The 24,640-nt window shown below is 54.4% G+C and overlaps 11 protein-coding genes across 11 annotated transcripts; 9 read left to right on the forward strand and 2 right to left on the reverse strand.

The window, feature by feature from the left end:
• Nucleotides 1–260: 260 nt before the first annotated feature.
• On the forward strand, nucleotides 261–962 carry PHYSODRAFT_476611 (hypothetical protein; the record flags this gene model as incomplete). The annotated part of the gene is made up of 2 exons (XM_009517100.1): nucleotides 261–771; nucleotides 823–962. Coding segments are annotated over 2 exons (651 nt in total), but the record flags the coding sequence as incomplete, so codon positions are not given.
• Nucleotides 963–2,283: 1,321 nt separating this feature from the next.
• On the forward strand, nucleotides 2,284–2,880 carry PHYSODRAFT_472415 (hypothetical protein; the record flags this gene model as incomplete). Its single annotated transcript, XM_009517101.1, has 1 exon — nucleotides 2,284–2,880. The coding sequence occupies one exon, from the start codon at nucleotides 2,284–2,286 to the stop codon at nucleotides 2,878–2,880; it is 597 nt and encodes a 198-aa protein (XP_009515396.1).
• A 50-nt stretch (nucleotides 2,881–2,930) lies between these two features.
• PHYSODRAFT_472587 (hypothetical protein) lies at nucleotides 2,931–3,307 on the forward strand (the record flags this gene model as incomplete). The annotated part of the gene is made up of 2 exons (XM_009517102.1): nucleotides 2,931–3,074; nucleotides 3,149–3,307. 2 exons carry the CDS (start codon nucleotides 2,931–2,933, stop codon nucleotides 3,305–3,307), a joined length of 303 nt encoding a protein of 100 aa, XP_009515397.1.
• Nucleotides 3,308–3,420: 113 nt separating this feature from the next.
• PHYSODRAFT_321807 (hypothetical protein) lies at nucleotides 3,421–4,983 on the reverse strand (the record flags this gene model as incomplete). The annotated part of the gene is made up of 4 exons (XM_009517103.1): nucleotides 3,421–3,495; nucleotides 3,589–3,768; nucleotides 3,826–4,758; nucleotides 4,834–4,983. 4 exons carry the CDS (start codon nucleotides 4,981–4,983, stop codon nucleotides 3,421–3,423), a joined length of 1,338 nt encoding a protein of 445 aa, XP_009515398.1.
• Nucleotides 4,984–6,447: 1,464 nt separating this feature from the next.
• On the forward strand, nucleotides 6,448–10,959 carry PHYSODRAFT_468885 (hypothetical protein; the record flags this gene model as incomplete). Its single annotated transcript, XM_009517104.1, has 1 exon — nucleotides 6,448–10,959. One exon carries the CDS (start codon nucleotides 6,448–6,450, stop codon nucleotides 10,957–10,959), a length of 4,512 nt encoding a protein of 1,503 aa, XP_009515399.1.
• A 356-nt stretch (nucleotides 10,960–11,315) lies between these two features.
• Nucleotides 11,316–13,038, forward strand: PHYSODRAFT_554392 (hypothetical protein; the record flags this gene model as incomplete). Its single annotated transcript, XM_009517105.1, has 3 exons — nucleotides 11,316–11,503; nucleotides 11,585–12,179; nucleotides 12,245–13,038. The coding sequence occupies exons 1-3, from the start codon at nucleotides 11,450–11,452 to the stop codon at nucleotides 13,036–13,038; spliced, it is 1,443 nt and encodes a 480-aa protein (XP_009515400.1). The 5' UTR covers nucleotides 11,316–11,449.
• A 275-nt stretch (nucleotides 13,039–13,313) lies between these two features.
• PHYSODRAFT_353482 (hypothetical protein) lies at nucleotides 13,314–13,806 on the forward strand. Its single transcript, XM_009517106.1, has 2 exons — nucleotides 13,314–13,659; nucleotides 13,740–13,806. Exon 1 carries the CDS (start codon nucleotides 13,350–13,352, stop codon nucleotides 13,557–13,559), a length of 210 nt encoding a protein of 69 aa, XP_009515401.1. The 5' UTR covers nucleotides 13,314–13,349; the 3' UTR covers nucleotides 13,560–13,659; nucleotides 13,740–13,806.
• A 433-nt stretch (nucleotides 13,807–14,239) lies between these two features.
• On the reverse strand, nucleotides 14,240–15,968 carry PHYSODRAFT_321809 (hypothetical protein; the record flags this gene model as incomplete). The annotated part of the gene is made up of 4 exons (XM_009517107.1): nucleotides 14,240–15,357; nucleotides 15,429–15,473; nucleotides 15,542–15,651; nucleotides 15,724–15,968. 4 exons carry the CDS (start codon nucleotides 15,966–15,968, stop codon nucleotides 14,240–14,242), a joined length of 1,518 nt encoding a protein of 505 aa, XP_009515402.1.
• A 629-nt stretch (nucleotides 15,969–16,597) lies between these two features.
• Nucleotides 16,598–20,188, forward strand: PHYSODRAFT_309039 (hypothetical protein; the record flags this gene model as incomplete). The annotated part of the gene is made up of 1 exon (XM_009517108.1): nucleotides 16,598–20,188. One exon carries the CDS (start codon nucleotides 16,598–16,600, stop codon nucleotides 20,186–20,188), a length of 3,591 nt encoding a protein of 1,196 aa, XP_009515403.1.
• Nucleotides 20,189–21,314: 1,126 nt separating this feature from the next.
• Nucleotides 21,315–22,970, forward strand: PHYSODRAFT_470774 (hypothetical protein; the record flags this gene model as incomplete). Its single annotated transcript, XM_009517109.1, has 6 exons — nucleotides 21,315–21,392; nucleotides 21,471–21,822; nucleotides 21,904–22,463; nucleotides 22,538–22,685; nucleotides 22,757–22,817; nucleotides 22,889–22,970. The coding sequence occupies 6 exons, from the start codon at nucleotides 21,315–21,317 to the stop codon at nucleotides 22,968–22,970; spliced, it is 1,281 nt and encodes a 426-aa protein (XP_009515404.1).
• A 189-nt stretch (nucleotides 22,971–23,159) lies between these two features.
• Nucleotides 23,160–24,632, forward strand: PHYSODRAFT_475090 (hypothetical protein; the record flags this gene model as incomplete). The annotated part of the gene is made up of 3 exons (XM_009517110.1): nucleotides 23,160–23,423; nucleotides 23,493–24,454; nucleotides 24,569–24,632. 3 exons carry the CDS (start codon nucleotides 23,160–23,162, stop codon nucleotides 24,630–24,632), a joined length of 1,290 nt encoding a protein of 429 aa, XP_009515405.1.
• Between the last annotated feature and the right edge of the window lie 8 nt (nucleotides 24,633–24,640).

The raw sequence follows: 24,640 nt of genomic DNA on the forward strand, positions 1-24,640 counted from the left end.
GAGAATTTGATACTAAGAAATCAAATTAAAATTTCGAATGTTCTTGTACAGGAAGATTCACAGTGAGTATGGCAACCTGCTCGCGGCGTCCAGCGACGCAGTTGGCTCGCGTGGCCGATCGATCGCCGCTGCTAGTGACTCTCCAGACTAGCACGAGCGTAGTCAACGAGGCACCTCCAAGTCTGTGCGTCGTGAAAATCCGCTCGACGCTTTTGCATTTCGTGGCGGACGGATATCTGCGGGTGAGTGGGAGCAATTGGATGCATCCACATTGTCAATATCTAACCAATTCAACCATCGTATCCCTACAGTGTGTGATCAGGTCCAAAGTGCCGATCACCGACGTCGCAGACTACGGCATCGACTGTAGCAGCAGCAGCAATAGTGGTGATGAAGAGCGTCACAAGATTCTGGTCTCCGCCGCAGATGGGAACGTGTGGGAGGTGACGTTACCGGCCAAGTTACAGCCTGGTGTAAGCGTACTGACTGGTGACCTGCTGCTGGAACGGTCCAGTAGTGAGTGTGGTGGGGGAATGGTGCAGTGGTTCTGCCAGCTCCCGGGGGTGCAGTCGATCGAGCATGCATCGGCGGGCTCGGGCCTGACGTCACTTACGCTGATACGGAGTCTAGTGACACCGTCCACGTTGATCGTGAGCACGCGTGGCAGCCCGGGGTCAAAGTTGCAGCGTCACCAGTCGCTAGAATTGGATGAGATTGAAGGCGAGCAATCCACGTGCACACTTTGCTTGAATAGCCAGGACTCGAGGCATGGTGCCTTGATAGCGAGCTTGTTTCCAGACGTCGCGAAATATGCAGGTGCAGCGGCTATTTTGCAGGGAGATCTGGATGGTTGGGTGCGGTTTTCGTTGATTCGGTACCGTAGTGGGAAAGGAGATGTCGCCAAGGCGTCTGTAATTCGCAGTGGAGCTCTCGTTCGGCTGGATCAACCTGTGCAGATGATTGCGGCCTTCACGGCGTCTGCTCTACGTGCATCACTGACGGGGGACAGCAACAGCAATGTCTTGTCAGCGTCCAATGCGCTGCTCGTGCTCGGTACTCGTGGACAAGTTGGAATTGTCGACCTTAGAAACGGCCGGGGCATTGAAAATCTTCCTGTACCACTGACGCAGGTAGACATTGGGCATCCTGTGCAATCGCTGGTGTTTGTGAACAATCTAGAAGTGTGTGTGTATTGCTCAAGTGGGTCTGCATTCGTGTGTCGAACTGCTGATCTACTACTAGATAAGCACCGTGCAGTTCAAAAGGCGACCGTAGAGCTAAACGATAACCTCCGTGCGTTCGCCGAAAAGTTGTCACTTCCACCGGTACGCGAATCACAATTTACCGTATCCGACATGATCAAACTAACACGTGTGAATCTGCTCAGGGGGTGTTGCGATTGGAGACTCATGACAATGGGCAGGGCATATCAGTTCTCTTTTCATCGGGAAGGATCATTAGTGTTGACGAAGTAGAGCTACGAGCGATGGTATCAGCTGTACTTCCAGAGACGTCAGGAATTCAAGGACCAGCATCTAGAGCCGAGCTGGCGAGCGAGTCTCGAGTTCGCAATATATTGCATCGCATTGCGCAGGTGTCCACAGAATCAAGTACCTTGCGTGCGCAATCGAAGGAAACGGATCACCACTTGAAGGCCCAACACTCGGCCTTGGAAATGCTACGGCTCGCGAGAACGACAGGTTAGTACGAGCTATGTTTCATCACTGGTGCGTGTTATTTCACCATAGATACACTAATTGCTCGTTTGCTATTAGCAGGCGTGGAGGCAGTCGTGAAGTGCGAGTTGGATGCTGCCATTGTTACAACAGGAAACTTCTCGACTCGACAAACAGTGAAACTGATGTTCTCATTGCGGTTTGTGAACCCGGAAGCTTTCGTCTCGTCAGATCAATGGTGGGTGATGCTGTGATCAGTCGTTAATTCGTTGCGTGTAGGAGCGTTCATTTCGTATTTTGACACTGCTCTATATCGTTCTTCGTGTAACTGTACAGGTGTCTGTGTCTGTACGTGCGCACGCGCAAATGTTCAGTAACTTCATACTCGTTTCCGGTTGAAGATATACTCGCTGGAAGAAAAAGTATTATCCTCAACCCTGACATGTTTGCTCTACAAGACCGAGGGGCTCTGTGGGTATCGTGCTCGCTGGTATTTTGTCCGTCCGAACATGTGGAGACCAAGAACAGCGGAGCGAACAATATTGACTCCACCGAACAAGAGGGCCTGATCTCATTTGCCATCCCGCTCATTCATGACCGAAGGTTCATGATCGCACAGCTAAGCCAGCCTGTTGAAGAAGAAATCCCGGTCAGCCAAGTCGCCATTCAAGCTGCTTTTCGCCAAAGTCATGACCCGGTACTACTACCACTTGGTAGAGCAGGCCACAGAGACAAAGAAGTAAAGGCCTCGTCCTCTGCACTTTGGAGTGGCGTGCAATGGTGGGCTGTACTTGCTGATCACGCTCACAACAATCCGTCGTTCGCCGCAATGTGGTCGAAAGTGGCGCCCCCAACCTTATCACTATCGCCCCCTTCGCGATTTGTGATATCTATCCCTTCATTCTTTGTCAGTGAAGATGATGAGGATGACGACGATGATGAAGATGAAGACTTTGAAAAGGTTCGCGTTGAGAGAATGATATCATTTTTGCGGCAACTTTTGGAGATACCCATTGAGGAGGTCCCCCGGCTGCGTCGTAGCTGCCGAACTCAACATGGCAAGTTGTGGACAGTGTTGCGAGCGTTGTCGGGAAGCCTCATACTATTGCGTTTCACCCCATCGGAGGACGAACAACGATCAGTTGACCTCACTATCCAATGTTCCGACTTGGCCGACCTCTCAGCAGTATGTATCCCTGGCTAGTAGCTAGCCATGCTTAAATCTAACGGTCTCTGCTACATGGTGTCATGCAGATGCGAGCTCTTGTGCTTGAGGCTATCAACAACTGGAGCGATGGCGTCGCTCGGGGAAATAACGTTGCCGACTGTTCTGAAGAACTAGCTCTGGATATGAGCGAGCTGCTGGAGCCTATAGCATCGCTTGAAAGCATCCTGGAGGTTGGTAGCTCGATGTCTATCTGAAATTCCCCGGGTGTGTCTGTTTTAACGTTGTACTTGCACTGGCTGGACAGAATCTTAAGGTGAAGATAGCGACAAGAATCGATGACCCTGCGTCGGCTATTTGTACCGACGAAGTGCTTCGTGCGCTGTCACAACTAGCGCATGTAGAGACGCAAACGCTCACGCTGTACTGGAAGACAAGGTTGCATTTGAACAGGACGATCATGTAGTGATGTCGGTATGGTAGCGCTGCTATAGAACTGTAGGACGATAAGTTTATGAGCTAAATTGAATCATACGCGAAGAGTTACTACGAATCGTGCACAAAGCTGTAACAAGCTAGCTACAGCTCTTCAGTGGGAAGACCTTGGTCGCACAAGGATGCTTTCTCAGAAGGAGAAGATACGGAGTAGAGGCGCTGCACGTTGGATACAAGCCATTTCGCAAGAAGCTTGTTAGCTGGTCGAGCCGCGACAATGAACAAAAACATTTTATCGTGATGATCCCATACCTCGAAGTAGCGAGGCGCCCGGCTCGGCCAGAGCGTGTAGATGAGGGTCAGATAAATGAAGCAGTGCACCGACGTCGTCATGGCGGCCACTGTCTTCTCGCGCACCCACGGTGACAAGAATGACGCGATGAGCACAATGATAGGCAGAGCTAAGAAGAATACTGAGAACAAGCAGCACATCTGGAAAAAGAGTATTGAGTCACCAAAACAACCAACCATATCAATGAAGGAACTTACCCGCAAGAAGAAGTACCGCTTAGCTGAAGCCTTCTCGTAAGAGCGCGTTTCCAAAATGGTGTTGATGAACCACCCGAGTACTCCCATTTGCAGCATGCAGATCCCAAGCCCCGGCCACGAGTCGTAAATGTAGAGCGTGGATGCCGGGTCGAGCCATACCAGGTACCACATGGCCATGGACAGATACAGCACGAGCACTGCCAAAATGACGCACGACAGCTTGATCTGACCGTCTAGCGCCACACTGTTGATGGTCCATCCTTTGGCGATCAACATGGAGAGTAACAACGTCCCTACCCGAACGAACACTTCTGTGATCTTTGCCGCATATTTGCAGAACGGCACGCCCACTCCGTTGAACTGATACACGGTAAAGTGGACGAAAAGCAGCGCGTTGCACAGGAAGAAGAAGAACACCACGAGTGTGAGGATCCTCATAATGGGGTGGAACGATTCGCTGCTTCTCATCCCGCGCACTGCCACAATTTGCGCCGCAGCTGCAGCCCCCGCAACCGCCGTCATGACAGCGTAGATCGTCGGCATCCCTTGCTGCTGCACGGGGAGCTCGCCTCCATCTCCTTGCGTCATGTGGATGTTGTACCACGACGAGAAGTAGTATTTGCGGAAATTGGTCTCGGTTATCTCGGCGAAAGAAGGCTTGTACTCGTCCCCGCCTGGCACGCAGCGTGCCAACGCCACGTACCAGAATCTCGGTCGGAGGTGCTCGTGGATGTCCACACTGAAGGAGAAGGGGGTCACGTGGTGACTCGTAGTGGCGGTGACATTGAACACGCTCTTGGTGTGTTTAGAGGATACTTTGCAGTAGCAGTCGCACGAGCTCTCGGTCATGATGAAATCCCAGAAAAGCGCTTCATCGTCGTAGATGGCAACTTGCAGGCCGTTCACGTCCGTCTCGATCTCGCCTGCGATACGCTGGCAATAAGAAATAGCATGTTTTGCGGTTAAGGTAGTGCTAACTGAGAGGAGTGTGTGTTGCTGTTTACGCACCCCAGCGACGTCGTCCAGCGTGGGCGTCCAGGAGAAGCAGAACTTGCCGATGTACTGGAACTGCCTCCCCACAGTGTAGCCCGCGTAGATGCTGCCGCGGACGACGGAAAGCCACGCCGCGAGGCAGAGCAACAGCGAGAGCGAGCGCATGGTGCCTGGCTCCTTTTTGGTGGTGAATTTCGATGAGCGATGAGAACCAAGCGACGACTGGAGATCTTCTAACTTCAAGAATGCCGCGATTGGCTGGAAATGTGCTTCAGACAAATGTAGCCAAGTCTGCTTGGAAATGGCTACACTATTGCGGGGTTCTTGAAGGCGAAGTGAATCTTAGGCAAGGGCGTCGACGAATGGTCCGCCTGGGGCTAGTTTCTCACGTTCACTACTGTGCTTGGTGCGGCCTGGAGGTCTCGGTGTCAGACGAGTGGAGGAGCGCAACCCTCTCTCTGCGGCGCATTTCGCCGGCGCCACGTTCACGTGAGTCAAGAAGCTAGCCGATTTCTGGCTGGAGGTGTCGATCGCCAGCGGATATTTTCTAGGCTCAGGAGCCGTCGGTACAGCAGCCGCAAACTGGCCGTGAGTTGGCTCAGAGTGGCTAGCTGCGGCTGTTGCTGTTGAGTGTTGGTTAAGTCCCGAGTTGAGTCAAGTTACTGTTTACAGAGCAGAGGTTTCCGCCGCTGGCGAAGGCGTCAACGCAGCTGGCGGCGATGGCGGCGGCAACACTGCGAGTGTCCTCACAGCAGCGGCAGCAACGCCCCGCTCGGTAACGGATACCCAGCGAGCTGCGGTTTTCGCAGCGATTGGAAATTGAAGAGGAATGGCTGGGCCGACCAGCCATGGCGTGGTGCCAAGTTACAGATGTGAGCTTCGGCTTCACGCTGGGGCTCCAGCACATCCCATGCAACGGCTGCTGTCTTGGGGGCACCCAGTCGAAGCCTGCGCTTCCCTGCATCTGGCTCCAGGTCGCTGCGAGGTTGTACACTGTAGGTACCTAGCAACTCGGCGTGTTAGTTCGCCCCGCTGCCTCGTTGCCGCCGCGTTTGCCGCCTTGGTCACCGGTCCGCCGCCATGCCATGTCACGCGCGGCGCGATTCATTCGTGTTGTTGCGGCGTCGTCGGTCTCAGGTCGTCTTTTCCACCAGCTGGGCGCCGCTCTTGCTTTTTGTAAGAGCAGGGGTAAGGGCAACTTGACCATCGGTTAGGGAGTCAGTTTTTCAACGGTCCAGCGTTAGCGTTCGAGCGGGCAAGTCCTGCAGGGCATTGGCAGCGTCCGGTCGTGTGCGCGGAGAAGCAGTGCGGAAAATCTCCCGTTTGTTTCGTCGCGTGAAGGAGGGGGCCCCGGCCGTGTGTGTGGCATTGCCGAGAAGCCGCCCTACAGCTCAGCTCACTCGCGATCGATCCAGCGTGTCCACTACGCAGGACAAGGAAGTGAGATCATTTGTCGAGGCTAGTCATCCCTCCTCCTCTTCGTCTTATCCAGCAGCGTTTAGCACCACCACCTGCGGTCCAGCCAGCGACGATCGACCGACTGACTGACTGACTGACTGACTGACAGACGCATCTCCTGGGTTGAAAGCCACCTAACCGGACGGGTTGGTCCTCCCTCTTCCAGCAAGCATGACGGTGCGCCGCACGGAGGAGTTGCAGGAGTGGATCTGCAGCGTCACGGCCACGGCCAACGACCATGGCGAGCACCTCTCGGTCATGCTGCGCGACGGCCAGTTGCTGTGTCTGCTGGCCAACGGCGTGGACCCGGCGGCGAGTCTCAAGGTCAACAAGCTCAACACGGTCTTCCACTCCAAGGCCAACATCCGCCTCTTCCTCGAGTGGTGCAAGAAGCAGGGCCTGAACGAGGGCGAGATCTTCCAGCCGGACGACCTGCTCGACGCGGGCGCGGACTTCGGCGCCGTGCTCGAGACGCTCTCGATTCTCTTCGACAGGTTCGGCACCATCGGCTACACGGGCGAGTACGAGGAGGACCCCGTGTCTGACGCCGAGTCGCTCACGTCCACGGGCAGCTCGCAGGGCGCGTCCCCCGTCAAGAAGACCAACAGCAACAACAAGCTCTCCAACTTCATGAAGGGCGGCTTCCTGTCCCGCAAGAAGAAGCAGTCCAGCAAGAAGCTGGCTGCGGAAAAGTCCCCCGAGGGCACACCGCCTTCCACGCCGCCGCCCGTGTCCCCGCAGGTGGGCGGCAGCTTCGTGTCTCCCCCGGGATCGCCGCCCATGTCGCCACGTCAGCCGCCCCCGCAGAGAAGCGACAGCGGCGGCGCCAGTGCCAACCGCCTCAACGCCTTCCTGAGTCAGGTGCCGGCGTCGCACCAGTCTCCGTTGACGCACGTAGAGCGTCCGTCAGGTCCGCCCAAGAAGAACTCGGTGCGCAAGCCGCCCCCGCCCAAGGCCAAGCCCGCGCCGACCGTGAGGAGGCCGCCGTCGCCCAAACAGCCGCCCAAGTCGCAGCCGACTAGCGGCGGCAACGCGCGCAACAAGTTCGCGGCCTTCATGAAGTCCAATCCGCCTGCTGTCGAGACAACACATGCTCCGGCCAGCGCCTCTGGGGGTTCTAACCTCTCTGCCTTCAAGGCATCGGTCTCTCCCACTTCGGGTAATAAGCCGGTCGTGGCAGCGCCGTCCCCGCCAAAGTCTGCGCCTACGCGAGCCCGCGGCACCAGCGAGCAGTTCGCGCAGCGCAAGGCCGTCTTCGCCCAGAGTGGAACTAGCAGCCCCAAGCCGGCTCCTGTACCGCCGAAGCCGTCCGTTGACACGGGATCAGCTAACAAGCTCAACAGCTTCATGAAGCAGCAGCCATTTGTGTCGCCCGATGCGCCCAAGCCTCGCTCACAGAGCAAGTTGGCCGCGTTCCTGGCGTCTACAAACTCAATCCCATCGATTGCAACGACACCCTCCGCTGCCCCAGCCAAACCGACGTTCGCTTCATTTAACCCGTCCAAGAATGCTCCTGCCGGTGGTCGTTCGGCTCCGATGCCTGCTTACAGTGCGCCGACACCGGCAGCGTATTCGACGCCGAAGCCTTTCAAGCCGCGTCACATGATCGAGCGCTCTACGGGCCGCGGCAACTACATTCGCAAGCGTCAAACGTACTGGGTGCCTCCCAAGCGTCGTCGCAACAATTTCAGTCTGGAGACCAAGCGGAAGGCATTCATGAACGAGCAATTAGAGATCAAGGAGGAGCAACTTCGACAACAGGCTGCCGGCGCTGGAAACAAGCAGAACCTGATTGTACCGGGCGTGCAGTGCTACATCCCCGACAAGGAGGAAGTGTGGTTGCTGTCCGAGATTGTGGATTTCAATGAGCGAAGAAAGGAAGTGACTCTCACGGTGTTCCTGGATTCTGGCGACTCGGAGCAGCGTGTGCTGAACCTGAAGGACCCTGAAGTCATTCGCGCGATTGGAGGTCCGACTGCGACCGAGGTGGATTCTCTCCCTGTTGCCATTCTTCACGACAACCCGGAGGGTGTGGAGGACATGCGACTGCTTCGTTACTTGAACGAGCCGTCCATTCTGTTCAATCTGAAGCAGCGTTTCGCCGCCTCAAAGCCCTACACGTACACTAATGATATCGTCATTGCTGTTAACCCGTACAAGTGGATTGAAAACCTTTACGGCGACCACCTGCACGAGCAGTACCTGCGGAAGCCGCGTGACTCGCTGTCGCCTCACGTTTACTCCACGTCGACGGCCGCCTACAAGCACATGACTACCAACGAGATGAACCAAAGTATCTTGGTTAGTGGTGAGTCTGGTGCCGGTAAGACGGAGACGACGAAGATCGTGATGAACCACCTGGCTAGTGTGGCTGGTGGCCGCAAGGATAAGACGATTGCCAAGGTTATCGATGTAAACCCGCTTCTCGAGTCTTTCGGTAACGCCAAAACGACGCGCAATGACAACAGTTCGCGTTTCGGTAAGTTCACGCAGCTTCAGTTTGATGGCCGCGGAAAGCTGATCGGTGCAAAATGCGAGACGTACCTGCTGGAAAAGTCGCGTGTGGTGTCGATTGCCGAGGGCGAGCGCAACTACCACATTTTCTACCAGCTCCTGGCTGGTCTTCCCAGCAAGGAGCGCAAGGAATTCGGTCTGGACCCTGAGTGCCAGTACCAATACGCGGGTGCGCTTGCGGACATGCAGATTCCGGGCTTGGATGACAGCAAGTGGTTTGAAGGCACTCAAAAGTCACTTACCATCATTGGTCTCGACTCAAGCGCGCAGAGGACCCTGTTCAAGATCTTGTCTGGTGTGTTGCTACTTGGTGAAGTTATGTTTGACAAGAGTGGGGAGAATGGCTCGCGCATTTCGAGCGGGTCTGCTCTATCGCAAGTGGCGAAGATGTTTGGCCTTCCTACGACGAGAATCGAGGAAGCGTTGTGCAACCGCACAGTTATCACTCGCAACGATAGTGTGACGGTGCCGCTCGCTCCTATTGAAGCGGCGGAGAACCGCGATGCGTTGGCCAAGACCATCTACTCGAAGATGTTCGACTGGATGGTGGTGAAGATCAACGCTGCTATCAGCACGGATGAAAGTCGCATCAAGGGCCAGATTGGCGTGCTGGATATCTTCGGTTTTGAGGACTTCGTTCACAACGGCTTCGAGCAATTCTGCATCAACTACGCAAACGAAAAGCTGCAGCAGAAATTCACCACGGATGTGTTTAAGACTGTGGAGGACGAGTACATCCGTGAAGGCCTGCAGTGGGACCACATCCAGTACCAGGACAACCAAGGTATCGTGGAGGTGATCGAGGGTAAGCTGGGTATCATCGCCCTGATGAATGACCACCTTCGTCAGCCCCGTGACACGGAAGAGGCTCTGGTCAACAAGATCCGCACGAACCACCAGACGAAGAAGGATGGCAAGGTGAACGAGAGCATCGACTTCCCCAAGGTGAAGCGTACGCAGTTCATCATCAACCACTACGCTGGATCGGTCACATACGAGACGGTGGGCTTCATGGAGAAGCACCGCGATACTCTGCAGAAGGACCTGCTTGACTTGATCCAGTTAAGCAGTCTGTCTCTGCTCCCGGAGCTGTTCGTGGACAGTGAAGTGGTGACCGAGGGTGGCAGTGGTCGCGGTAAGAAGGCCCCGAAAAGCCTGGGTTCTCAGTTCAAGACGTCGCTGGCGCAGTTGATGGAGAACATCAGAACCACAAACACGCACTACGTGCGCTGCATCAAGCCGAACTCGAACAAGAGCCCGACGGAGTTCAACAAGCGTATGATTGTGGAGCAGTTGCGATCGGCAGGTGTGATCGAAGCCATTCGTATCACGCGCTCTGGGTACCCGAGTCGTCTCACTCCGAAGGAGCTAGCCACGCGCTACGCTATCATGTTCCCGCCCTCGATGCACAGCAAGGACGTTCGCCGCACGTGCAGCGTCTTCATGTCGTCTATCGGTCGCAAGTCTCCGCTTGAGTACCAGATGGGTAAGACGCTCATTTACTTCAAGAACGGTGTCATGGAGGAGCTGGAGGCCATGAAGTCCGACTTCATGTACTACGAGGCGCGAACCATCCAGCGCATTGCGCTCGGTTTCCTAGAGCGCCGCCGCCTGCGCAACAAGATCAATGCGGCCATCGTGCTGCAGTCTTACGCGCGCATGTCCTTGGACATGAAGGAGTATCACTTCCAGCGCCGCGCCATCATCAAGATTCAGCGCGGCTGGAGGAGGTACAAGGCCGTCCCCGTTGAGCCCGAGTACAACGACTCAGTGGCGGAGTACAACAACAACGGCGGCCAGTGGGTCGACGACCTCGATGATCTCGACGACTCGGACGCTGACGAGGGCTTCGGTGACGACCCGGCATCGATTCGTGCAGGTCGCGGCAGGTCGGTGGCGGACCGCATGGAGTCGTTCAAGGTCGCGCACTCGGGTCGTCGCGGCAGCGTGAAGCGTCTGAACGAGCTGTCAGCTCGTGCCAAGAGCTTCATGAAGCCGCGAAGCCACAGCGGCAGCACCTCGAGCTCGAGCGGCATCTCGCTCGAGGACGAGAACTCGATGCTCAAGATTGAGAACCGTAACCTGAAATATGACCTGGAGCTCATGCGCGAGCAATGCATCGAGCTGCAAGCCATCATCCTCGAGATCAACAAGAGTCGGAAGAGGTAAGAGTCGTGGTATGTGTGGTGGTGTCGGGTGCAGCGCAAGCAAACCCCTCGCTGCAACTCCCAAGCTGGTCGGTCGCAGCAAGAGGACGAAACTTTTTTAAGTAAACGCCCGGAAGGCGTATATGTGTAGCGAAAGCAAGAACGATTTTCTCTTTCAACATGTCAAGGCGTGAGTAGCTATTTGAACTGTTGCTCGTCATTGTGCTTTGCGTCGCCCATCAGCATCGCCTTGGCGGATGACACTACGCTCGTCGGCGGTCTATCGGATCCCGTGGACTGAAGAATGCGGGAGAGGACAACTGGCCTGTGCTCAGGGTGTGGGGTAGCCTGTCGTGTATGTCTCCACGTGAGTCACAGGATGGGGACTTGATCGAGTGGCTTCACCGCATCATCCCCATCGCGCGCTTCGCCTTGTTATAGGGCGCGTTTTCCAAGCGAGAGTGCGCACGAGCCTACGGCGAGAGAACGGCATTGCCGATACGGCCGCCTGTATGGCACTGCTGATGCCCGACATCAACCTCCGCCGCGCGAAGCACCAACTTGAGGTTTGTTCTCGACGAATTCGCATGGATAAGCCCGGAGACTCATGCGGTTCTTGTCTGGCGTGGCGTGTCCTGCCTGCATAGCGCTACTGGCGCCAACTTCTCGGTGCGGGTGAGCGGGATGGAGAGCGCAAGCGCTTGATATTCCGTTCCAAGTCGGCCGCGGGGGCTAAATCGTCACAAACCACCAATCCTGCTGCTAAAAGAACCGATTCCGCCAAGGTCACCCCACCAATTCAGAATCTAGAGCGCGACCCGAAGACAGAGGCGGCCACTGCTGGCAACGACGAGATCGTCGGTGATTCTGATGCTGCCCAACTTGATTGCGGATCTTCTTCATTGGTGAAAAGCAACCAGGACACGGACGATGAGGAGGAGGACGATGAGGAGGAGGAACTGCACAGGATTCAAGCTGCCTCGGTCGAGTGCAACGAGTCAAGTGCTGAAAACGTTGAGGTCTCAAACCCAGATTTGAAGTCGAAGACAGAGGAAGCGCCTTCCTCAACTGACACCGAAACGTCTTCGACTGTGAGCTCTGCAGTCACCACGCTTTCCTCGAGAAGCACGACCGCTTGTGTGGGTAAGCCGCCTCTGTCCCGTGTTGGACCGCGCGTGGGCCACGACAATCGTTCAAGTTACTACATTATGCCGCAGCCCAACTACATTCCGCGAGTGAAAGGTAAAGTATCATTGAGCTTACTCTTGTTTATTGTGATCTCAGTTTGACTAACGGCCAATGTTCAGGTCCGACGCTGGGCTCCATCCTACAGCGGATTCATCTCAACGACGGCGACGTGAGCGAATTGGACTTCTCAACTCTCGCGCAGCGCAACAAGCGGCTGGAGTCTGAAGGGTGCGCGCTGGTGGCTCGATCTCTTTCGACCAACCACACAGTTCGCAAGCTCATCATTCGCGACCACGCTATCGAAGACGACGGCGCTGTCGCTCTCTCCAAAATGCTGTGCAATAACACGACGCTCGAGCATTTGGATCTCGTCGGCAACGCAATCGGTGATCGCGGGGCTGAAGCGCTAGCGCAGGCGCTTTACGGACACGATTCACTGACGCACTTGAGTCTGGCGAATAACCTGATCACCGACCGTGGCGCTGAGGCTCTCGCTCAGGCTATTCGCTGCAACTGCACCCTCAGGACTTTGGAGCTGACGAACAACCGAATCACGCGAGTGGGGGCGCTGGCTCTGCTTGACGCCTTGGATGTCAACTTGTACGTGGAGACTATCAGCTTGGATGAGAACAATGTACCAGCTTTCGTCGAAAGCCAACTTGCTGCAGCGTTCGCACGCAACCGAGCCCAGGCGCTAATTCTTGAGTCGCATGCCGCGGAGAAGAAGGCTGTCAAGATCGTGCGCAGAGCCAGCGGATTTGATACCCAAGACGAAGACGACGACAGCAGCGAGGTGGACGAGGAGGAATGGGAAGGCTGGGAAGATGACGACGGTGACAGCGTGTCGAGTGGGTTTCTGAGCTGCTCGAACGTCACTGACATCCCGTTGAGCAGCAGCGGACTGTGGATTTAAGGGTGTAGCAAGTGTATGATCGTGTGTTTCATCATGCACGAATATAATGAAGTGCGAATTGTAGAGATCATCTCTCTGGTTAGTTCTCATCAATGGTCAAGGCTGCGGTTGGCTTGCTTGGGTCTCTTCCTGCGACCGTCGAAGATCGTCATGGCTTCCTCTACCCCTGTCATTTGGCATAAAATGCACATCCTAAGAACTATGATAATTCATATTCCGATGGTCCGGTTTTCGTGGTGTGGCGCACCCTAATCTGCACGAGAGGTTCATACTGGCCGCCCAAACAAAGGGAGAGTCCAAGAAGCGCGATAATGGTCCTCGGCAAGTTCATCCGTCACTACCTGGACCGCGAGCCCATGGTGGTGGTCTCCTGCGCCATCGGCGCTGTGGCCGTGTCGCTGCCGCTGGTGGTGGTGCCCATCCGGCGGTCCATGGGCCTCCCCACGGACCAGTACGACGGCCCGATCATCCCGGACTCCATCAAGAAGTCGCGCGGCCACCTGGCGACCCCCGAGCAGTAAATCACAAGACAAGCACATTGCACCTGCCCCATACAAGACGCAAGAGCAGCACTTATTCTCTGGAGACTACAGATGATGGCGAGCTGTATGTTGCTGACAGGTATTGCGGGCGTTGAGGATCTTGTAACACGAAACCTTTTCTAATGTTTCTTACATTTTTTATGTTTTCATGTCGTGAAGACAGACGGGCTTGAATTACGAGGAGATGTTGTTACTAGTCTCGTAATATACGTAGCTGCCGTTGTCTCGAAGGAGTTTTGAGCAAGTATCTAGCAGTGTTGATGGGTAATTGCTGCTATTCAAAATCTGTCTTTCGCCAGGACGTGCTCGCTTTTCGAAGAAACTGGAGAAGCAGAAAACAATTTTTAAGAGGGAGGATTAGTGCCGAGGATCCACGGAGCGATTCACAACGTTACAGGGGCAGGGGCTGTTCTTGGCTGGTCGATCTACCGTGGGGTATGCCGTGCTACTCAATGAGCGTTTGCAAGAGACTGCAGTCTCCCACCGCAGTGCTCTTTCTCAGCAGCACCAGTCGAGTCGAAAAGCCAAGGACTCTCCTGGTTACACTCCATGATCGGCATGCAAACTACAAGCAAAAACCAACCAGTACTCAAGGAAGGAGAAGAAGGTTGCGAATTTATTAGAAATTCGTTGTGAAAATCATATCCCATGTTACTCAGTCAGCACAAAAAGATGCTGGTTTCATCGTCGACCTGAATTTCGTGGCACTTCAGGTCCACCAGCTGAGCTGGCAGCTTCTCGTCTGCCCCGTCGATCCGAACCATCTCGACTGGTGCGTAGAATGCAGTAGCTGCCGTGTACGGTGGTCCCCACAGCTCACAGTGAGTTCCCTTGAGTTGGGGGCTCGGGTCCCAGTAAATTTTGCCTTCCGAAGGAGAAGCACCGTACCGGCCAAGCTGTTTCAGCGACTCATCGTACCACTCATTTTTCTCCGGCAGCTTCATTCCCAAAGGAGAGAAGAAAACATGAACAGGCCGTGTTTTCGCGGAGTTGCCGGGTGGCGGTTTGCAGTTGTCGCCATTGGTAAATAGAGGAACTTCAGGCGACACAGCCTGATCGTTTTCCCAACACGCCGATGGGGGAGATACCAAGTGTTCCTGGAGACTTCTTGGCACAGGTCTTTTGTGAGCGTAAACGCTTGACTCTGTAACACCAAGGCACTCCTCCTGGCTTGCACTGAAGCCCCACTGCACTTGAGAGTTGCTAGGCGAAAACAGCAATCTTGGGTCTGTGAAGATTTCATAGTTGAACCGCACGTGTTTTCGTTGACTTTTGTCGGCAAGCTCTCTCGAAGATTCCGCTGGCGTAGCTGCGATTGCCGTTGTGAGAATCAAATTGCAGGCCACCAGCACAGTCACTGCATCATACACTCGGCGCTGCACGTCATTATACGGAGGTTCATTCCGCGGCGATGTCGAAGCCAAGGCGCCAATGCTTTTCTTGGCTTTGACAAGCCTCTCGCTCATTCCAGGTACCGCCATCTCGACTTGATAATCTTGTAGAAACAGCAAACTCAGGAAGCAAACCGTCGTAGACGCCAAGCTCGTCCACTTCTCTGCTGCTGCCTTCTCTTCGATTGCTTGCACCAGAGCACTATCTTGCTCCGCAATGCTGGATGCCTTCAAGCCACGACGCTGGCGAAAATTCACCATTACTTGTGCCGCGTTGCTCTGCATCTCCGCCAACCGTTGAATCACTGCATCCTTTCCAAAGTATAGGAAGCCGCCCTTGGTCCTCCGGGTCTCGACGCAGCGAACTCGCTTGATCACTCCAATCCCTATGGGTGCATCAGCACTTGTCGTATCTACACTCTCCCCCATCAAAAATATCAAACCCAGATCGGCATACCTTCCAGCACGTTAAGCACGTCGTAGATCCTCCTCTTCTTCGGCACTACGTAGCGCTCATCAGGACAACAACTCCACCACAAAACGAGAGGGATGCAAAAGTACACACGCTACCCTTCATCTTGTAGATCTCACTGGCCCGAACGAAGATGGGAAACTCAGGAACAGATCCAGCATCCTGAAGGTCTTCGTGCTTCTCAAAGAATTGCAGCATGATCTGCGTACTGCGGAACCACAACAAGATCCATGTCGGTCCGCAGCCGTTGTCACTCACTGCCCACGACGTCTGTACTCACAGTTCCCCCAGATTCCTGGCTCCTGCGAGCTGCTCTTGGACGTCGCTCCAGGTCGCACTTGGAAGATCATGAGCCTGTTGCGTTGCGTTGCTGTGGCGCGCCTTCACTGGGCTGACGCGACGCGAGCGCTGCTGGCGCGTTCGCCGCTTCACCGGCTGCTTGGGCACAAGCTCCGTCCTGGCGGTCGCTGCAGGAGCGCCGACTTTGGCGGAGTTATAGCGTAGTCTGCGTCTGTGGGTCTTCATCGACTTGCTCCCGAGCCGGCAAATTCGAAAGTGAGCGGATATGTTGCAGTTGAAGAGACCATCACTCTGAGAAGGCTATTCAACCAGCACGAACGTGATAGAGTAAAGGTAGTTTGCATATCAGACGAAACTATTTGTTTCGTTGGGTAAAAAGTGGTGATGGTCGCTTAGCTGTTTGGTTTGACAAGCAAAAGCGAAAGGGCGCACAACATTTTTGCTGTTGACGCTGTTGCAGTCTTACATAAACCTGATCGAGTACATGTATTAATATGACTCGACGTGTGTAGAAGCAACCAAAGCTGGCACTCTTTGCGGCACAGATGCATTCTCACAGGGGGGGAATTTGTCGTTTTCGTTTCTCCTTCTAGCTCCCACTCAATCAACGAGTGCCCAGCGTAAAAATACCCAAAGCTTCAGAACACTTTCGGCACTTTGCTTTGCATATAAATAGCGAGCTCCGTCTTGTGTGCTGGGCGGCCCAGCCACTGAAGCAAAACCCCTTCCTCATCTCACATGACCGTCCTCTGTGCTCTATTCGCAGCGGTCGTCGTTAGTGCGCATCGTTCCTGTCTCCTCGCTTCACCTCTGGCCAACTCGCATCGGCTCCCTCTCTCTGCTGTCGCTGACCCATGGGTGAAGGAACAGCGGGAGGCGCTGGAGATTTCCGCGTCGTACACCTGAACGATGCCAGTCGCAACACCGAAGCCGGCTTCTGCAACAACTTCATCGTCACTTCCAAGTACACAGTGGCGAACTTCCTGCCCAAGTTCCTCTTCGAGAGTTTCCGCAAACTCTCGAACCTCTACTTCCTCATGATCTGTATCCTGCAGTGCATCCCCGAGATCAGCAACACCAGTGGGCAGCCCTCAACTTTGCCACCGCTGCTGTTCATTATAACGGTTGATGGCGTATTTGCTGTCCTCGAAGACCACAAGCGCCACCAAGCGGACAACGTCGCCAACGCAAGCCCCACTCTCGTCCTCGACCGTGAAACCCGGAAATTCAAGGAAATTACATGGGCAGACGTTGTGGTGGGAGATATCGTCAAAGTTGGAAACCGTGGGCTGGTACCCGCTGACATGTTGGTGCTCGCGGTTAGTGAAGTTGCACGGTGCGGAATCTGCTATGTCGAAACCAAGTCATTGGATGGAGAAACCAACATGAAAGTCCGATCGGCGATGGAGTGCACGTTGGCAACGATGGGTTCTGTCGACAATCTTGTCGCGATGAAAGGTGTAATCCGTTGCGAGCACCCCAACAACGCCATCAACAGCTTCCAAGGTGTGCTGGAGCTTGAGGGGAAGGAAAAGGCGTCGATTCCGTACGAAAGCATCATCCTTCGTGGTTGCATTATCCGCAACACTGACTGGGTGCATGGTGTGGTTTTCAATACCGGCAAAGATACGAAGATTATGATGAGCAACTCGGCGCCGCCGTCTAAAATGAGTTCCATGGACCGATCTATCAACCAGTACACTGTCGTGCTGCTGGCGATTCTGATTATTTTCAGTGCTGTTGGAGCAACGGGTGCAGTGACCTGGAAGACGAACCACAGCTCTGTGTGGTACCTTGAATTGGACGCGTCCGACAACAGTGCCTTTGTCGACTGGCTTATTATGTTGTTCTACTACCTGCTGCTGATGTACCAGTTCGTGCCGATTTCACTTGCGGTTTCCATGAGTATGGTCAAGTATCTCCAAGCGCAGTTTATCCAGTGGGATATCACAATTTACCACCCGGACACCGACACCCCGACGCTCGTGCGCTCCATGTCTTTAAATGAAGAGCTTGGGCAAATTTCGTACATATTCTCTGACAAAACGGGCACGCTTACCTGCAACGTTATGGAGTTCCGGAAGTGCTCGATTGGTGGCGTTTCGTACGGCAATGGTACCACTGAGATCGGCTTGGCAGCGTTAAGGCGTGCAGGAAAACCCCTCCCCGATATGACTGTGCAGTCAAAAGACCCCAAGGTTCCTTACGTGAACTTTGATGGCCCAGACCTGTTCAACGACATGAAAGGGGACTCGGGGTCAGTTCAACAGGGACGCATCGATGCCTTCTTCACCCACCTCGCGGTCTGCCACACTGTCATTCCAGAACGCCACGAAGGTTCCAACGAGGTTACACTGTCGGCTTCTTCACCTGATGAGCAGGCTCTAGTTGCTGGTGCAGGATACTTTGGATACGAGTTTGTGAACCGATCTCCCGGAGTAGCGCACGTTAAAGTCCGCGGTACCGTACAGAAATACGAGATGCTAGACGTGCTGGAGTTCAACAGTACCCGCAAGCGCATGAGCACAATTATTCGTCACCCCAACGGCCGGATCTTCTTGTATTCGAAAGGCGCAGATGTGATCATCTATGGGCTGCTCAAGAAAGACAAAGAGGACGAATCAACTTCATCTCAACTCCAAGAGATCACTCGACGCCACATTGACCAATACGCAGAAGATGGACTCCGCACGCTTACAATCGCTGTTCGTGAAATTGAACCGTCCTACTACAAGGAGTGGGCGTCCCGTTTCCACGAAGCCCAGAACAGCCTAGCTGAAATTGACAAGCGCAAGAAGGACCTACCAAACGACATCGATGAATGCATGAGTGAGATTGAGAGTGACTTGGAGCTGCTTGGAGCTACTGCGATTGAGGATAAACTGCAGTCTGGAGTCCCGGATACGATTGCCAATTTGGCCTGCGCGGGTATCAAGATCTGGGTTCTCACGGGTGACAAGGAAGAAACGGCAATCAATATTGGCTTCGCTTGCCAGCTCGTGACAAATGACATGAAGCTTTTCATCATCAATTCGAAGAACGCACCCACGCCCGATATCCTTGAAAGCACTTTGCGGGATGAGATTGGGGCGCGCAGCGCGGACGTCACTGTGTATCTCGCTTCGCCTCCGAGCACCAGAGGAGAGTTACGCGAGCTGGCTTTAGTCATCGATGGCGAAACACTCATGTTCGCACTACGGGGACCGTGCCGTCCACTTCTCGCTGAATTTTCTCAGTACTGCAAGGCCGTGATCGCTTGCCGTGTGTCTCCTGCTCAGAAAGCTGAGATGGTCGCTCTCATCAAAGAATATGTCCCTGGTGTCCGCACACTTGCAATTGGAGATGGAGCAAACGATGTTTCCATGATCCAGGAAGCTCACGTGGGTGTTGGTATTTCTGGCCAGGAAGGCATGCAAGCAGTCAACTCGAGTGACTACGCTATCGCCCAGTTTCGCTTTTTGCAGCGCTTGTTGCTCGTGCATGGTCGCTGGAACTACCGGCGTATGGCGCAGTTGGTGCTGTATATTTTCTACAAGAACATTCTCTTTACTGCGGCCCAATACTGGTTCACGTTGCTGTGCGGGTTTTCGGGGCAGAAGTTTTACTTGGAGAGCGGTACACAGCTGTACAACATTGCTTTAACGGCAATTCCTATCGTTGCAGCTTCAATTCTGGACCAAGATGTGAACGACGAAGTGGCCATGACATTCCCCAAGCTCTATTTCACGGGACCTCGCGACGAAGATATCAACACCAAAATTTTCTCTCTTTGGGTTGTCGGTGCGATCGTGGAGAGCCTTATCATCACCTTTGTCACTCTTCACGGGATGGCCAACGCGGGGTTTCATGGAACGAGTCCGACGATGTGGCTTGAGGGCTACGTCGTGTTTACCCTTGTCGTGTCGATTGCCAACTCGAAGCTGTTCATGTTTCAGAACAGCTTCTATTTCTTCAACTACTTCCTCTACGCAGGTTCTGTGGGTGTGTGGCTCATAGTTGCGTTGGTATGCAGCCACGTCACAATCCTCTCCGACCTCACGTGGGAGCTCATGCTAGAACAGGCTTTCGAACAAGCGTCGTTTTGGCTGGTTTGGCTCTTCGTGCCAATAGCAGCGCTCTCATACGCGCATCTCCTCAACGGCATCAGATCGACGTTCTTCCCTGAATATTGGCACCTGGCCAAGGAGGTGATCAAGTTCAACCTCGATCGCAAGCTCTTGCAGTGGAACGATAATAGCAACTCTTCAGTGGCCGTGCCAGCTCGACTACCTCGCTCAAAGGCAACCAGGAAGAACGGATCTGTCATTCCAACTAATGGTCGACCTTCGCAGCACCGGACGACGCTACAGAAGGCATATCACGGGTTTGCATTCTCCAAAGATGGCCACGCCGGGGCCACAGAAACTCGGTTACTCATGAGTCGTGGCTCTGTCACTAGTGGGTGAGTGTGAGGCGAATGTAGTCGAACTTACATTAAAACATACACTTATCGATACCGTCCAGCGTTTCCAATTAGTTGTGATCACTCGACAGAAGTCTTGACGGCGGAAGAGGTACAACATTACGCCTTTCAGCATACCCTATCTGAGACTGGATTCCTGCACGTGGCGGTGAAAAGAGCAGCAACTGATCGATCACTCGCTGCTTTCCTTCGAATACGGTCGGCGCGTCCGGCTGAAAGTCTACCGCTCGATTTTGATACAGCCTAAAACGCAACAAGTCGTGTTCAGGACACGCACAGCACCTATACACCGGCAAGGTTACACTACCTGGCCGCGATGTGCTCCAGTCTCATGCAACGATGCAATGCTGGCATGCTTCCCTCCTGCACTCTCACGTGCTGTCTTCTAAACCTTCGGTATCTTTGAAGGAAATCATGGTTGCTCCTCCCAGTTGAGTCGTAGAGCTGGAAGGCCAGGCGCTGCGGGCTGCAACGACTCCACCGAGCCAGCCCACGAAGGTTCCTAGCAAGACGCAGCCGCCTCACTGTCCTAATGACTTTCGCGTCGTGCTCCTGCTGTTCCTTTTTCCGCGTTTCTTCCAGTCGCGCAGCTTCCAGCGCCTTGGCTGCGACTGCTGCATCTTCCACAGGAGGCGCGGCACGAGCTGCAGCCCCTCGCTTGACGCCGCGCTTCTTCTTCTTGGGCGTGCGGCGCACTACCAACCGCTCGTACCTGTTGCAACCACCAGCGTGCAACAACGACATTGTGAGCTACCTGTCGCTAACGGTAGTCACCACACACATAAACAGCATTCCTACAAGCGGTTGAAGTCGTCCGCATCCTTGCTGGCCATTTCGCTCTTTTGGTTCAAAATAAATTACGGTACCGTATTCCTTATGTGCTTCCTGACAGCCATCTTCGCTACAACGCCACAAAAAAATCGATTGTGAGCTTATCTTCAGTGAAATGATTGGCTCACTTGAACAAATAGCGTACTTTGATTGGATACCTAGAAGTATCTGGAAACTGTCAGTAATTAAAATTAGTCAGCAAGCACATACGGACTACGGTAAGTTATTTTCGCAGCGGTATTGGTGAGCCAATCGAACAGCCACACAGATCAAGCAAGATGCTGCGCGTGTCCAACCTGCTGCGCGGGCTCACGGCGGCGCCGCTGCGTCGCGGCAGCGTCTTAGGGCGCTCCTCTGTGCGTGCCTTCAGCGTGCAAGGTGGCGGTGGCGACGACGACGACGACGACGACGACGACGATCTGGAAGACATGGAGCTGGACTGGGACGACATTGACGACATCGACGAGGACTGGGAGCTGGACGACGAGGGCGACGTGGCCTCCGCCGGCCGCCGCAAGATCGAGGAGCACGTCAAGCAGAAGGTTCGAGTGCGGCGCGCGCAGCACTCGAAGCGCCGCTTCGTGGACCGCATCCGCGTTAAGGCCACCGGTGGCCACGGCGGCAACGGTTGCGCCAGCTTCTTCGCCGAGTCGGCGATGCGCAAGCGGCCCAATGGCGGTCACGGCGGCGCCGGAGGAGACGTGGTCATTGAGGCCAGCGACAAGATGCAGAACTTGGCGAACGCGACGCACCACTTCAAGGGAGGAGCAGGAACCAACGGAATGCGTGAGTGTTGGAGCGCTTGATTGCAGGATTGTTGCTGATTGTTGCTGACTGAGGTGGATATGTTTAACTGCGATGCTGTAGCGAACGATGCTGCTGGAAGGAGAGGCAAGCACTGTGTGGTCAAGGTCCCGTGTGGTACGCTTGTGAAGCGGGTGGAGCGCTACGAGCGCGAGCTCGAGAACGGCGAGTACGAGATTGTCGACCAGATGGAGACTGTGTGTGATCTGGACAAACCTGGTGCGACGTTCCTTGCTGCCAAGGGTGGCAAACCTGGTCTGGGCAATCGCATTCTGGCCGGCAAGACTACCAAGTTCGGTCGGCTGCGCAAGCACATGCCGGAGAACAAGACTACGGGTCACCCGGGCACCTCGCAGTACTACGAGCTGGAACTCAAGACTATCGCTGATGTGGGTCTCGTGGGCTACCCGAACGCTGGCAAGTCTACGTTGCTCAGCGTGTTAAGCCGTGCCACACCCGAAATCGCACCTTACCCGTTCACGACACTTCACCCGTATGTGGGTATTGTCGAGTTCCCGGACACGTTCCGCTTGAGTGTCGCTGACATCCCCGGACTGATCGACGGGGCTCATCGCAATGTTGGTCTGGGTCATGATTTCTTGCGCCACATTGAGCGCACAAAGGTGCGCACGGAGAAGGTTGGGTTTCGTATAATTGGTCAACACTAAAGTGTGGTGTGATGATTCTTTGTATATAGATCCTGATGTATGTGCTCGATACGGCGGGCTCAGAGGGGCGCGACCCCCTGGAGGACTTTACACACCTCCAGCGAGAACTGGAGCTTTATGCACCAGGGATTTCGTCGCGGCCATCCTTGATCGTTGCCAACAAGATGGACGAGCAAGGTAAGAGCTGACACCCAGTGCCCGAGTACAGAGGGGAACAGGTGGGTCTGACCCTTTGCAAATAATTGCAGGTGCTGAGGACAACTTCCACAAGCTGCGCCAATCTACTGACTTAGCTGTCCTTCCAGTCAGGTAAGCTCTGCATTTATACCAAAGTCAGGCGCCTACAGTTGCAGCTCTCTAACCCATTTTGTTGTGAACAGTGCTCTGCACAAGGTCGATATCGATACGGTAGCGCGTACCCTGCGCTGGATGATCGAAAGTTACGGCAAGCTCACCAAATGATCATAGAAGTCTTGCTAATTGACTCGTCAGATATCAGCAATACGAACGGACCCTGCACCTTTAACGAACGCCGCCCCTTGTTGTATTTTTTGCCGATGGTTATTTATACGTGCAGTCTAACAACCTGCAGTCTTATTTCTCACTTCCACAGAAGCCAAGGAATTCTGTGACTCTAGCGGAAACTACACGATGAATCGTTATGAGATGCTAGACCGGGTTGGCGACGGTGCTTTCGGTGAGGTTTCCCGTGCGCGTAGCCTCAAGACGCACGAGATCGTTGCAGTCAAGAAAATCAAGGCGCTGTTCCCCACGTGGGAGGAGTGTCTCCAATTGCGCGAGCTCAAGTCGCTGCGGGTGCTACGTCACGAAAACATTGTGCTACTGAAAGAGGTCATCCGTGACAAAGAAGAGCTCTACTTCGTGTTCGAGTTCATGCAGACATCCCTTTTCCGAGTCATGCGTAACTTTAAATGTCAAGGAGGAAGCAGCAGCCCAGTGGTTGAAACAACTTCAAGCTCTGAGCCGTCGACGCCGTCGTGGACTTCAACGCCTCCACATCCATGGTTTTCGGAGGCTCAGGTGCGGTCAATCATGTACCAACTCTTCAGTGGGCTAGCCTACATGCACAAGCACGGCTACTTCCACCGCGACATCAAGCCCGAGAACCTCCTGTGCCATGATGACACACTGAAGATCGCTGACCTTGGACAAGCTCGAGAAATTCGATCGCGACCACCGTTCACGGATTACGTTGCAACGCGATGGTACCGGGCACCAGAACTCTTGCTGCGGTCTACGACGTACAACAGCCCAATTGATATGTGGGCGTGCGGGTGCATCATGGTTGAGCTGCTCATCTGTACTCCACTGTTTCCAGGGACGTCCGAAGCTGACCAATTCTATCGCATTTGCAAGGTGCTCGGCACACCAACCAAAGAAACCTGGCCTGAGGGTGCAGCAATGGCTTCTCACATGCAGGTGCGGTTTCCCAAGTGCGCTCCGGTCTCGTGGGGGCGATTCTTACCTCCAGGTACACCGTCTTCAGCCGTCCAACTTGTGCAAGACCTACTCCAATACGACCCAAGCCGACGCATAACGGCAGCACAGGCACTTCAGCACCGCTTCTTCGATCAGACCGTGCCGCGACCAATTTTAACGATACCCTCACTTGCTATGGTCGACGAAGGAGTTCCTGTGTTGCCACTCCGAAGTGAGTTCAAATCTGTTGGGGGCTTTTCAAGTTACGCAGGTCGAACAAGCGTCTGTGCGAAGGAAACAAGTGCAGTGGAAAATTCGGGTCATTGGGCTGGAGGTGGCGGGCTGTCATCGCGACAAGAGCATCATCTGTGGACGGCTAAAGAGCGACACCAAACGCACGCGCGACACCAAGAATGGGTCTCCTCACTCATTGGCAGTGCTCGTCCTGGCGGGTTTGACGACGTGGCAGAAGCAAAAGTTTGTGCGTCAATTCAAAGCGGCGGCTCGTTCAAAGGGAACTTGATAAAGAATAGCTCGAGCTACAGCACCCTTGCTAACGAAGGCAACAGCGATGGTCTGAACTCAACTCGAAAATGTGCAACGACGTCGGAGGACGAGAGTGATGAGGACGCTAAGAACGATAGCACTCTGTTACAAGACCTGCTAGATGAGATTCTGGGATAAAGAAGAAT

Source organism: Phytophthora sojae (assembly GCF_000149755.1).
Source record: "Phytophthora sojae unplaced genomic scaffold PHYSOscaffold_1, whole genome shotgun sequence".
Lineage (NCBI taxonomy): Eukaryota > Oomycota > Peronosporomycetes > Peronosporales > Peronosporaceae > Phytophthora > Phytophthora sojae.

Bases quoted from the DNA above. Each gene is read 5' to 3' on its own strand.
- PHYSODRAFT_353482 (XM_009517106.1), top strand. From the start codon at position 13,350: ATGGTCCTCGGCAAGTTCATCCGTCACTACCTGGACCGCGAGCCCATG.